The sequence below is a fragment of the Rhinopithecus roxellana genome, chromosome 4 (genome assembly GCF_007565055.1).
Source record: "Rhinopithecus roxellana isolate Shanxi Qingling chromosome 4, ASM756505v1, whole genome shotgun sequence".
NCBI classification, from domain to species: Eukaryota; Metazoa; Chordata; class Mammalia; order Primates; family Cercopithecidae; genus Rhinopithecus; species Rhinopithecus roxellana.
Genome location: NC_044552.1, coordinates 19,335,960 through 19,350,284, shown reverse-complemented (window position 1 = coordinate 19,350,284; position 14,325 = coordinate 19,335,960). Strand labels below are relative to the sequence as shown.

Below are 14,325 nucleotides of genomic sequence, written 5' to 3'. Positions count from 1 at the left end.
CAGCCTCAAACTCCTGGACTCAAGTGATCCTCCTGCTTCAGCCTCCCAGTAGCTAGCACTACAAGTGAGCACCAACATGCCTAATTTTTTTTTTTTTTTTTGTAGAGACAAGGTCTCAATATGTTGCCCAGGCTGGTCTCAAACTTCTGGCCTCACCTCAAGTAATCCTCCCGCCTCTGTCTACCGAAGTGCTGAGATTTCAGTTATGAACCGTTGCCTCCTGCCCACTTGGCCTTTTCTAACACTAGAGAACTTTGAGAGTGGTTTCAATACCAACTGGACGCTTCCCAGCGATTTAACCTCAGGCAAATCAAACTCCCATGCCTCCATTTCCACATCTATAGAGATAATAAAAGTACCTCCTCAAAGAGTTTGTTATGAGAACTAAATGAGTGAATATTAGTCAAGCGACTGGAACATAATAGACACAATATGTATTGGCCATTTTCATCTTTATTTCAGTGTTATATTGGCCACCACACAGAGATACCCAGGAGCACACATATCACAGTCTTCCTACAGCAATATGTGGGCATGATTACTTCACGACCACTGAATCTCAAACAGCACAGCTTTTGATAAAGCACAGTGGTCGGATCCTACCTATTGCAACACCTCTAAGAGACGACTCTCACAAACCAGCCATGCTTAGCCTGAGACATTCCGAAGACCTCCTCCTGATTACCTTACTCGAGGAACTTATTCCTTTGGAAATGGAACCTAGCCTCACTTTTGGACCAGTGTGTCTCAGATACACTTCCAAACGTGTGAACCTGAATCTCACAAGTTGGTGTGATTTTAAAAAGTTTTTTAAGTTGTTTTTCCTAAACATGTCCTAGTAGGTGACTCCACGGCATTACTTTCTTTCATGTTCTCTTTTCTATCTGGAAAGCCGGTGATAGGGGACGAAACTAGCAAAGTACCCTTTTTCCTGCTTCCCAAACATTAGCAGGTAAGCGCCCCGTGAGCCGAGATACATCAAGAAGACCTCACCCGCAAGTTCACTGATCACCCGTTCTTTTCCCCTCCCGGCACTGGGCGCTGCGAAGCACGAAATGGGCTTGGAGGAAGAGACGCTGCGGTCACCTGAGGGGCAGGTGAGAGCGGGCGGTCCTGCCCGGGTGTGAGGGCGACATCCCGCGCGGCACACACGCTCCCAGCCCCCAGAGGAAGACCAGAGGCACTCGATGCATCCAGCACACCCCACACACAGCACACTAACTGCGCCGTACCTTCCGTCCCACCTCCCGGCAGCAGACCCCTTCCGGGACGCCGAGAGGGCTGTTCCTGAAGACACCGCAGCCCGCGAGGAGCGGCGCGTAGGGAGAGCACGCGTGCCCAGGCGGCCCCGGCCGGCGCGCCCCCGCCCCCACACTCACCTGGCCCGTGATGCCGGTGATGAGCGCCACGTTCCTGGGCTTGCCCATCTCGCCGTCCCCGGAGCCCCGGGCGCTGGGGCAGCGTGCCGGTGCGTGTGCCATGTCCCGCGGCGGGCGTGCGGTCGGCGGCAGGGCGGAGCGCGGCAGAGGGCAGGCGCGGCGCCGGCAGGAACGCGGGTGTGTGCAGCGCCAAGCGCCTCTCCAGGCTGCGGGCAGGGAGGGAGAGCGCACCGCGCGACCGGCCGCCACAGTCTGACAGGGGCGCACGGGAGGCCGCGCGGGGAGGGCCGGGGGCGGGCCGAGCCGGCCGAGGCGGGCCCGACGGCCAAGCAGCGGGGCTGCGGCCTGACTGGCGCCGCGTCATTCGCGTCAACCGGCGACGCTGTGGCAGGCCCCGCCCCTCCGCTGACGGCCGCCGCGCGGGGCGGGGCCTGCCGCCGCCGCCGCCTGAGGGAAGAGGAAGGAGGCCGCGGCTTCGCGTCCCGCCTCTCGCCTGGCTGGCAGTGGGAGGCCTGAACGCAGTTCCCATGTCCTCCCCGGCGGCCTCTCGAATCTCCCAGGAATCCTAATGTCACCCGAGGATGCTGGGAGGACCGCTGAGCCAACCTCTCCGTTGGGCTAAAGGTCTGAATTTTCAAACCCTGGGGTCACAGGGCCGGGATCATCGACTTTGATACCTCCTGGAAACCTGCGGCAGCGCCCTTGGAGAAGCCTGGTTTGTGGTACCTGAAGGGCGCTAGCGTGACAAGGCCCCTAAACTGGGGTTACAGATGTGGGAGTGACTAACCAGGCTGGCTCTTGCTCTTCTGGCTTTCCCTGAAGCTCGGAACCAGGAACGAGGTTCCAAGTAGCTGAATTCAACGTTTTCTGTTGTGAGGACTGGCAGTGCACAAGAAGGTCCCTGGCCCCACCCGTATGCAGCATAAGGAAATGTTGAAAAGACTGCCCGGGTCAATAAACCTGGACGTGGCAAATTTCAAAGAAAGTAATTGAAACACAGGTGGGGTCCTGGCTTATATCTATTGGATTTGGCCGCCATTTGGCAGCTGCTCGTTGGACAGGGAGAGACGGGGAGGTGACTCAGAGCCTGGAGGACAGCAGGTGTGTGTGCCTAAGCAGTTGGCTGCAATCCAGGGCAGAGACGGAAACTTCCCGGTCTCCGTTGCTCTGCTTCTCTGTCCTTATTCCTCTCCCTAATCGATAACCTCAGATCATCGTTTCAAATCAGAGTTACTAGGGCTGTGCCCATTATGACATGCAAGAGTATGTATAGCAGACCTGGAACCCCAAAATCAGAAAAGCTTAGGATTAATTTAAAACCTCCCTCTCCCTCTCCGCGAAGTCCGTTAGGAATATTTCTTAGCTTTGCAGATAGACTGGTCTGGTTTCACACCTGGCCTCTCTGCAATGGCTGAACGAACATCTGGTGCGCCAGTAGGATGCTGCCTCTGAGTGATGAAGAGACCCTGAAGCTGAGGAAAGGGAACACTTCCATTGAGAGGAACATGCTATCAGCTAGAAATGTCCGTGAAATATACAGGAATATGCTAAAACTATATTCGTTTTCACGTAAATACGCTTTAAATTAATGCATGAACAAATTATTTAACATTTTCCTGAAAAAATCACTGAGCGGCCAGGCACGGTGGCTCACACCTGTAATCCCAGCATTTTGGGAGGCCGAGGTGGATGGATCACGAGGTCAGGAGTTCGAGACCAGCCTGACCAACATAATGAAACCCCATCCCTACTAAAAATACAAAAATTAGCTGGGCGTGGTGATGCACGCCTGTAATCCCAGTTACTCAGGAGGCTGAGACAGGAGAATCGTTTGAACCAGGGAGGCAGAGGCTGCAGTGAGTCGCTACTGCACTCCAGCCTGAGCGACAGAGTAGGACTCCGTCTCAAAAATAAATAAATAAATAACTGAGCAAGCCGGGCGCGGTGGCTCACTCCTGTAATCCCAGCACTTTGGGAAGCTGTGGCAGGTAGATCACCTGAGGTCAGGAGTTCGAGACCAGCCTGGCCAACATGGTGAAAACCCGTCTCTACAAAAACACAAAAAATTAGGCGTGATGGTGGGCGCCTGTAATCCCAGCTACTCGGGAGACTGAGGCAGAAGAATTGCTTGAACCCGGGAGGGGGAGGTTACAGTGAGCCCGAGATCTTGCCATTGCACTCCAGCCTGGGCAAGAAGAGCAAAACTCCATCTCAAAAAAAAAAAAAATCACTGTGCAAAACTGATACTCATGGGAGATATGACACATCTATCCTGTAGTTTGAGACCTCCTATCACACAAACACTGGAAGTTGATACCAGTCAATTTCCGGTCACACCTCAAAACACCTGCCCTATTAAGAAGTGTGTGACAGGGGCCGGGCACGGTGGCTCACGCCTGTAATCCCAGCACTTTGGGAGGCCGAGACCGGCGGATCACAAGGTCAGGAGATCAAGACCATCCTGGCTAACACGGTGAAACCCTGTCTTTACTAAAAAATACAAAAAAACTAGCCGGGCGAGGTGGCGGCGCCTGTAGTCCCAGCTACTCGGGAGGCTGAGGCAGGAGAATGGCGTGAACCTGGGAGGTGGAGCTTACAGTGAGCCAAGATCTGGCCACTGCACTCCAGCCTGGGCGACAGAGCGAGACTCCGTCTAAAAATAAAATAAAATAAAATAAAAAGAAGTGTGTGACAGTAGAAGAAATAATGGAAATAAAATCAACATTATTAGGGCCTGAAAATATTTACAAAATGATGGGAAATGGTAGGTCAGAGGGAGCTTGAAGAATAAAGGCTATTTCTCTAGAAAACTTTTCTGAAGACAGGTGGTAGGTCTGCTACAGCAACATACCATCCATAGGGTGACAAATGATAAAAATTTATTTCCTCACAGTTCTGGAGACTGGAAGTTTAGGATCAAGGGCTGATTTCTTCTGAGGCTTCTCTCCTTTTCTTGTAGCTGGCTGTCTTCATGTTCACGTGGTGTTCTCTATATATCTGTCTGTGTCCAAACTTCCTATTCTTTTAAGAACACCAGTTACATTTGATTAGGGCCCACCTTAATGACCTTATTTACAAATACAGTCACATTTTGAGCTACTAAGGGTTAAGACATCAATATATTAATTGGGGGAGGGACGAAATTCAACCCATAATTGACAGCTAGAGGGAAAAAGAGGTTCTTTTTTTTAACTGTTTTTGGGCACAGAGGGAGGAGGTTGGTAGTGGAGGTTGTTGTCATTTTCCCAGTAGCATTAGGGCAACTTGAACAAAGTCCAGGACAGGGTCTGGGGCAGCATAAGAAGATTACATGAACTAGAAGTAAACTACCAGCTGTAGTGGAAAGCTCTAAGGGTGATGGCTCAGTTGTGTTTTCCTCTAACACAGTGGTTCTCATCCCTGGGTGATTTTGCCCCCAGGGGACATTTGACAACGCCTGGAGGCATTCTTGATTGTCACAAACGGAGCTGTGCTATAGGTATCTAATGAGTAGAAGTTAAGTATTTCACTCACCATCTGCAGTGCACAGGACGCCCCCACAACAAAGATTTTTCTAGCCCAAAATGTGAATAGTGCTGAGGCCGAGAAACCCTTCTCCAGGAGGCGATAAAGGGCCAGTGAAAGATGTTAACAAGCGGGTGGTTGAACTGACAGACACTCTGGCTATACTATATAGTGACTTCATGGTATGTCAGAAAAGAAGCAAATACATTTAGTAGCTAGTTGTTGATGCTGACACCTTTACTCAGAAACTTGACTAATCTCCAAAAACATACTAGCTGCTGAGGGTATAGCAGTAGAGGAGAAATAATCTTCAAGGGGCTATAATCTAAAGGGGATATGATATTGAATCATTTTATGACTTTTATAACATTTTCATATTTGTTTTAACATGATACAAAATATGGGGAGAAGAGTGAGGCCTCCAACTCCAAGTTCTCTAATTGGATATAAGTCAATCATTCGATACAAGACTAAATATGTGGAATAACATTTTTCACATCTTTCCCATCTCTTGCCACTGAGTACATGTCAGTTATTCAAGAATGATTCTCCTGCTTTCCCTTTAAAATTCTTTCTTCTCTCTGTTTTTAAATATTTATTTCCTTTGCTTTTCAACTGGAACATTTGCTGATTTTCTTTCTCAGACTGCACAAACCATGATAATGGCCAGCAAGGATGGAAGGAGCGTATGAGATGTGCGGGGCAGTGTGCTACGTCTCAGCCAACTCTAGGAGGTAAGTGTGTTTGCTGTGGTAAAATATATATTTGGTCTTCATTTCCGTTTTCCTGGCATACAATTTCTAAAATGCTTAGAATCACCAAAGTGATGTATTTTGTATGCTAATGAGTTCGCTGTTGAGTGGCAGCCCTTAGGTGGCTTCAGGGTGGAAACTGGTCATTGTAAAGACCAAGGCAGGATTAGAGGGCTAGGACTTTCAGCCCCATCCCCTAACCTCCAGGGAGGAGAGAGAAGCTGATGGCTAACTTGATCACCAATGGCCAATGATTTAATCAATCATGCCTACGTAATGAAGCCTCCATAAAAACCCAAAAAGGACTGTGTGTGGAGAGTTCTAGATAGTTGAACACGTGGAGGTTCATGGAGGGTGACGCTTCAGGGTGGGCACCAAAGCTCCAAGCTCGTTCTCCTGTACCTTGCCCTGTACATCTCTTCATCTGCATCCTTTGTCATATCCTTTATAGTAACTGGTAATCCTGAGTAAGGGGTTCCCTGAGTTCTGTGAGCCACTCTATCAGATTAATAAACCTAAGAAGGGGGTCATGTGAACCCCAATTTTTAGCCAGTCAGAAGCACTGGTAATTTAAGCTGGGGCTTGCAATTGGCATCAGAAGTTGGCAGGGGCACAGTATTGGAGACTCAACCCTTGACCTGTGGGATCTGATGCCATCTCCAAGGAGACCGTGTCAGAATGGAATGGAATCGAAGGGCACCCCGCTGGTGCCCCGTGTCGAGCTGCTTGCCTGCTTGTTGGTGGGAAGAAATCCCTTGGAATGGAATCGAAGGGCACCCCGCTGGTGCCCCGTGTCGAGCTGCTTGCCTGCTTGTTGGTGGGAAGAAATCCCTTGGAATGGAATCGAAGGGCACCCCGCTGGTGTCCCGTGTCGAGCTGCTTGCCTGCTTGTTGGTGGGAAGAAATCCCTGGCGTACTTGGCCACAGAATTCTTCTCTGTTGATTGTTGTTGTATTAGAGCAGGGTAAAAACAATTTGAGTTTTCCACACTCAGTATGATAATGATCTTTATTCCATAGAGTCAGAAACTAAGAATTGGAAACATTAATAAACTTGTCCAAGACCACATAGCTAGTGGCTGGTTATGGTGGATATTATACTCATTCAACTCCCATTCCATATTCTCTTTGGAAAATTGGAGTGCTAAAAGCCACATGTCCCAGACCATTTTGCATCTCACATGTAGGAAGCAAATTGAGCTTTGTCAATTAGATGTGTTCCTGCTCAATCTGGCAGGTGGAAGTGAAACAGAAGCCGTCTTTCTGCTTTCTTGTCCAACTGGCGTGAGGATTAATGGCAGCTAGAGTTTGTTTCTAGTCACCATTTTAATGGGCATGAGAGCCACTTGGGTTGGGGGAGCGGTGTGGCAGCAGGAGTGGTTTTCTGAATTCTGGCCTTCAGCTATGGCGGTAATGTCCTGACATCAACAACAACTGATGGCCCTCCAAGTTCTCTTCCTCTGTCTCATAAATATTTTTTTCAACTAATAATTATAGATTCAAATGTATGTTTAAGAAATAATACAGTGAGTGACATGGTCATGTCTTCAAATACTGTAGAACAATAGCACAAGCAGCATATTGGCATCGATAGAATTCACCAATCTCATTCAGATTTCCTCAGTTTTTGTACTCATCTGTGCCAGAGTATATATATTTACTTGTATACAGTTTGGTTTGGTTTGTTTTGTCTGAGACAAGGTCTCGCTTTGTCATCCAGGCTCACTGGCAACCTCAACCTCCTGGGCACAAGTTGTCCTCCTGCCTCAGCCTCCTCTGTAGCTGAGACCACAAGTACACACCACCATGTCCAGCTAATTTGCTTATTTTTAGTAGAAACAAGGTCTCACTTTTGCCAAGGCTGGTCTTCAGCTCCTGGGCTCAATTGATCCTCCCTCCTTGGCCACCCACCATGCCCAACTATTGCATTTATTTATTTATTTTGAGTAGAGACAGAAGTCTCACTTTGTTGCCCAGACTGGTCTCGAACGCTTGAGCTCAAGCAGTCCTCCTGCCTTGGCCTCCCACAGGGCTAGGGTTACAGGCATGAGCCACCATGTCTGGCCTACTTTTATACAGTTTTATTGCATGTATATATTCATTCATCCACCACCGCTATCAAGATTCCAGAACCACCAGGATACCTCATGTTACCCCTTTATAACTGCACCACCTCCCTCCCACACCCATCCCTAACCTCTTGAAAACACGAACCTGTCCTCTATTTTTAAAATTTTGGCTCAAGCCTGTAATCCCAGCACTTTGGGAGGCCAAGACGGGCAGATCACGAGGTCAGGAGATCAAGACCATCCTGGCTAGCATGGTGAAACCCCGTCTCCACTAAAAATACAAAAAAACTAGCCGGGCGTGGTGACAGGCGCCTGTAGTCCCAGCTACTCAGGAGACTGAGACAGGAGAATGGTGTAAACCCGGGAGGCAGAGCTTGCAGTGAGCTGAGATCCAGGCCACTGCACTCCAGCCTGGGCGACAGAGCGAGACTCCGTCTCAAAAAAAAAAAAAAAATTTGTCATTTCAAAATGTATTATAGGCCAAGTGGAGTGGTTCACGCCTGTAATCCCAGCACTTTGGGAGACAAAGTCTGGAGAATTGCTTGAACCCAGGAGTTTGAGACCAGCCTGAGCAATATAGCGAGACCCCAGCTCAACAAAAAATAAAAACTAGCGAGACATGGTGGCACGTGCCTCTGGTCCCAGCTACTGGGGAGGCTGGGACCTCATTTGATCCCAGGAGATTGAGGCTGCAATGAGCCATGATCGCACCACTGCACTCCAGCCTGAGTGACAGAGCAAGACCGTGTCTTAATTTTTTTTAAGTATTATAAATGAATAATCTTTTGAAATGTGCTTTTGTCATTCAAGTTTCCTGGAGATTCATCATCCAAGATATTGTGTGTATGGATAGTTTGTTTGTTTATTTATTTATTTAGTTAGTTAGTTATTTTTGAGAGGGAGTCTTGCTCTGTCGCCCAGGCTTGGAGTGCAGTGGTGTGATCTCGGCTTGCTGCAACCTCTGCCTCCCAGGTTCAAGCAATTGTCCTGCCTCAGCCTCCCAAGGACCTGGGATTGCGGGCACCTTCCACCATACCCAGCTAATTTTCGTATTTTAGTAGAGACAACGTTTCACCATTTGGCCAGGCTGGTCTCGAACTCCTGACCTCGAGTGATCTGCCCACCTCTGCCTCCCAAAGTGCTGGGATTACAGGGGTGAGCCACTGCCCCCAGCCTCATTACTTTTTGTTGTTGAGTGGTGTTCCATAGTATGGCACACTGGTTTAACTTATCACTTACTGAAGGATAGCTCAGCTGTTTCCAGTTGGGGACCACTACAAATAAAGCCGCTGTGAACATTCACACACAGGTTTTTGTGTGAACATACATTTTCACTTTGCCCAAGAGTGCAATTGCTGGGTCCTATGATCATTGCATGTTTAATTGTTTGTTTCTTTTTTTATTTAACTGCCAAATTTTTTTCTTGCAAGGATTTTGTAAACATAGAATTTCCTGTATTAAAAAATCCCTTTCTACTTGAGAGGCCTGTAGTGGCTTCTGTGTCCAGCTCTAACCCTTGGCTGACATGGCTCAAACTTCAGACCCAGCACTCTTAACCAAGACTGGAAGACCAAAGAGATGACCTCCTGAGTGCATGAAAATGGCAGAGAGAGAAGGGTCGGGGCAACAGAAAGCATCCAGTGGAGAAGTAGAGACCATTTCCTTTTTTTTTTTTTTTTTTTTTTTTTTGACCTTCCCTGAACTCCAAAATTTACACCAGATTTCCAGTTCAGGTAATAAACAGAGTAGAAGCACTGGATTTTTTAATAAAATCTTACACAATCCAACTTTGTTGGACATGAGACAACTTAGATCCCTGCTTTTCCACTGGAATAAATTAGATCACATAAATCTTCTTTCTTAGAATGCATAGCAGAAGCAGCAGGGTTTTAGAAGCAGAGTTAAAAGGCAATGAGATAGCTCTAAAATTTCTTTATATTTTTTTGAGACGGGTTTCGCTCTTGTTGCCCAGTCTGGAGTGCAATGGTGTGATCTCGGCTCACCGCAACCTCTGCCTCCTGGGTTCAAGCAATTCTCCTGCCTCAGCCTGGGTATTACAGGTAGCTGGGATTACAGGCATGTGCCACCACGCCTGGCTAATTTTTTGTATTTTTAGTAGATACAGGGTTTCTCCATGTTGGTCAAGCTGGTCTCAAACTCCTGACCTCAGGTGGTCCACCCACCTCGGCTTCCCAAAGTGCTGGAATTACAGGTGTGAGCTACCACACCTGGCCGATAGCTGTAAAATTTCTAGGAATTTCCTGAAATCTATCACCTCAACTTTGGAATATACCATCCTACAAATGAAATCAGACTATAGCAAGTTTTTTGAATGATGCATTTAGAAAAGGAAAAAAAAAGGTATTCAAAATAATTGAGCACATTTATTTGTTTTCTCTTATATCCTCACTCATACAATTTCCCATCAGATAGCTGTCTTCAGGCAAATGAGTATTACAAGTATGAGTTCTGGGCCATGTGTATACCTATCTATAGCAGGCTCTGTATGTAAGCCTAAGTCACTTTGTCTCTAGCTCCTCTGGGTTTTTGTTGTTGTTGTTGTTGTTGTTGTTTTGTTGAGATGGAGTCTCGCTCTGTCACCCAGACTGGGGTGCAGGGGTATGATCTCAGTTCACTGCAACCCCCACCTCCTGGGTTCAAGCAATTCTCCCGCCTCAGCCTCCTGAGTAGCTGGGATTACAGGCATGTGCCACCACGCCCAGCTAATTTTTGCATTTTTGGCAGAGATAGGGTTCACCAGGCTGGTCTTGAACTCCTGACTTCAAGTGATCCACCTGCCTTGGCCTCCCAAAGTGCTGGGGTTACAGGCATCAGCCACCGCACCCGGCCTGCTCTGTTTTTTAATTTTTCTTTTTTCCTTTTTTTTTTTTTTTTTTCTTTTGACCAATAGTCATAAAGCTAGAAAACTTCATTGGGGACATTTTATTGGAAGGTTTTCCACTCGAATAATCTCAATTTCTCAATGCGCTAAAACCCAGGGAGCAGAGCCTTGGAATCATTGCTATACTGTCTAATTAAAACCTCCTCTCAAGGAGCACAGCATTGCTTTTCCGTTAGCAGCATCAAACCCAGAGAGGAAAAGCATGTGAAGGTTTCAGTCTTCCATGGCCCTTATTTTCCCCTCGGGATTTGAGAACATGCATATGCCCACTCCTCCCTTTGTAACATTTCTTAAAGCCTTGCTCAATAAAAGTGAATCTCTAATAACGTAAAACACTAGAGATGAAGTAATACATTGTTCTTTAAAATAGATGAGGTAATAAAACACCATTGACTGCTATGGAAACTTTCCAGTTCCTGGTTACTAGTCTGATTCTTATAACGTGTCAGAATTGCCTCAAGGTTAAGATATTGGTCTTATTGCTAATTCTAAGCACTGTAATGCCAGAGAAACCTTACCATTTTGTACTAATATGTTTAACATGTTCAAGATGCTGTCATGAATCTCAGGCTCCTCATGGCTGAGTCCACTTCAACTAGTAATGGCTTCCAGTCATTTTTGATGACTGGTAAAGGGTTGGCTAAGGGCCTAATCTGCATAGCTAATGGGAATGCTAGGACTGTAAAGGCAAGCATCACGAATCCTGTGCAATAGAGAACTTGCTAGACCTTCTGGGAAAGAGAACTTTGATCCTAATGAATTTTTTTAAATGGCCCCCTCATTCCCATTAAGAGATCTTTCATCAACCTCCAGGAGGCATGCCTTCGGAAACTCGCCCTAGGATAGAAGAGTGCTGAAGAATATCTGGGCTCTGTCCTGGATTGTGTCCTAATTGTTAGTGAGAAGACCCACTTTTGACTTGACATTGGATAGGATCACTAAGTAATCCTCACATGCAACTCTGGGATAATTTGTTCCATATTCTCAAGCAAACTGTAAGTCTTGAAAAAGCAAGTTGCTCCTCTGGGAACCTCACCAAAAAAGCAGTAAGCACTAGTGAAGATGGAACCTTCAGCAGCCAGTGAGCAGTAGAGATAGTTGTGGCAAAATCAGTATCAGCTGCGATCCTGGCAAAATGACCATGGCTTCAAATAATCATGACAGACACTATGGCTTGGCTCCCAACACAAGAAGTGTTCAGCCAAGTAAAGTGTTCAGTGAAAACGCCAGGGAGTTAATACTGATTTGTCTAAAGCCATCATATTAGTTCCATTCCCCTTGTCAATGAAGGACTTAGGCATAGCCATGTTATGCAACTCTAGCCCCTGAGTTGAAATAGGTGGAATTATTCTGCTATTGAGTCCCTCCTGCCCACCTCCTATAGGAGATATCCTCAGATTAGTGTTGAAGGCATTCAGCCTTTCCTGTATGAGGTCCTTCCAGATCCTGCCTGATGGCAGCCCATCATTCTATGGGTAATTAGGATGGGGCTCTGCTGGGCAGTTATTCTCCTCCTTGTGACATTAACTGGAGTCACTCAGTGGTATTCAGATGGTGGCTGGAGAGTTCATAAAGTCTTCCCTCACAGTCTCATGCCTTGACAGTGAAGTCTGGAAAACAGGGCTCAGATGGAATCTAAGTGGCCAGGCCCTCTCTCCCTGGCCTCTCTGTGGCCTCTCCACATGGTCCCTTCAGCGTGGGAGACAGCTCACATGGTGAGTCAGTACTACCAGGTATAGGGTTTTAAAAGACTGAGGAAAAAACTGCAAGACTCCTTCTGACTTAGCCTTGAAGTCTCAGAACATCACTTCTTCTCACATTCTACTGGTTAAAGTAAGACACTAAGACCAGTCCAAACTCAACAGGAAGGAATTAGATTCCACATCTCAATGTGAGGAGCAGCATGAATATGCAGAGAGGAAAGGAATTGATTGTGGCCCTCTTTGAAAACTATCTCAGGCCATCCTTGGGTCACCTCAATTCATAGCTCTTCCTTATGCAAAATACACTCACCTCTTGCATTTGTTTTCTATGCTGTGTAACAAATTACTACAAACATAGCAGCCTTAAATAATACACATTTATTATCTTAGTTTCTGTGGGACAGAAGCCTGGGCATGACTCAGCTAGGTCCTCTGCTCAGGGTCTCATGTGACTGCAGTCAAGGTGTCAGATGAGCTATATTCTCATCTGGAGGCTTGACAGGGGAAGAGTGTACTTCCAAGTTCATTAGGTTGGTGGTAGAATTCACTCCATTGTGGATGTATGACTGAGGACCCTGGCTTTTTGGTAGCTGTCAGAAGAGGCCAGTCTTGGGTCCTAGATACCACCTGTGGCTCCTTACAATGTGGGTTTTCTCAGCATGGCTACTTACTGCATGAAGCCAGCAAAAAGAATCTCCTAGTCCAGTATGCTAAGACAGAGCCTTGTATAACATAAGTCCCACCCTCACTCAAGGGGAGGGGAATGTTAAGAAGATATAAACAGCAAGAGGTGAAAATAATTGACCCTAGGACCTGTCCATCACATTCCCTTTTTGGAGGCCCCAAATTTGATGGTTTAATTAAAGAAAAAAATGTTATTATCTCTTGTGGTTCTATGTGTTGGCTGAGCTTCAGATGGGAAGTTGTTACTTGGGATTTTGATTCTGGTTGCAGTCAGATGGCATCTGGAGCTGGGATCCTCTGAAGGTTTGATTGGGTTAGAAGTTCAAAATGGCTTCTTCACGCACATGTTTCTTGCCTGGGTTGGGATGACGAGAATGCAAGGGCCTGGCTAAGCATTTCTTTCTCTCCATGAAGCCCTCTCCATGTGGCTAGCCTGGGCTTTCTCACAGTGTGGGAGTCTGAGTGGTGGGACTTACACATGGTAGTTCACTTCACAAAAGTAAGCATTGCAACAGTCCTAGGAGGAAGCTGCAAGGCTTTGGATGGTGTGGGCTCAGCAGTCATGCAGTGTGATTTCTGTCACATTCTGTTAATCAAAAGCAAGTTACAAGGCCAGCCCAGATTCAAGGGATAGGGACTCCCCTAGGGTGTGAATCACAGGAGGTACAGCTCATTGGGGGAGCTATTTGTGGAGACTATTAAATATATCAACTTGGAAAAGCAACGTAATTACTATATATGGTTTCTAAAACTACCTCCCACAAGAACATCACCTAGATTTATATTCAGATTCCATGTTACAGATTTTGACTGAGAAACTAATGCCATGTTGGTGCATTATTTAATAAAGCCAGGGATCAAACATGCATAGTCACATGGTCACAATGAAAGTATGTACCTAGGCCAGGTGCAGGGGCTCATGCTTATAATCCCAGCACTTTGGGAGGCTGAGGCAGGTGGATCACCTGAGGATGGGAGTTCAAGACCACCCTGACCAACATGGAAAAACCCCGTCTCTACTAAAAATACAAAATTAGCCAGGTGTGGTGGCGCGTGCCTGTGATCCCAGCTACTCGGGAGGCTGAGGCAGGATAATGGCTTGAACCCAGGAGGTGGAGGTTGCAAGTGAGCCAAGATCATGCCATTACCCTCCAGCCTGGGCAATAAGAGTGAAACTCCATCTCAAAAAAAACAAAAACAAAAACAAAAACAAAAAACAAAAAACAAAAACAAGAAAGTGTATACCATGCCATGGGCATGCATTGTCCATTATCTCTGATAGCTCAGAATTCATCACAACCGAGTGTGCTGGGCTGGAAAGGGTTTCCCTTCC

At 46.8% G+C, this 14,325-nt stretch overlaps 1 protein-coding gene across 1 annotated transcript in view; it reads right to left on the bottom strand.

Annotated features, from left to right (window-relative positions):
• Positions 1–1,754, bottom strand: part of GMDS (GDP-mannose 4,6-dehydratase) — a 641,167-nt gene extending 639,413 nt beyond the window's left edge. Inside the window, exon 1 of the mRNA XM_030928548.1 lies at positions 1,380–1,754. Within this exon, the coding sequence (XP_030784408.1) occupies positions 1,380–1,481 (102 nt within the window). The 5' untranslated portion in view covers positions 1,482–1,754. The remainder of the gene's footprint in view (positions 1–1,379) is intronic.
• Positions 1,755–14,325: the final 12,571 nt, after the last annotated feature.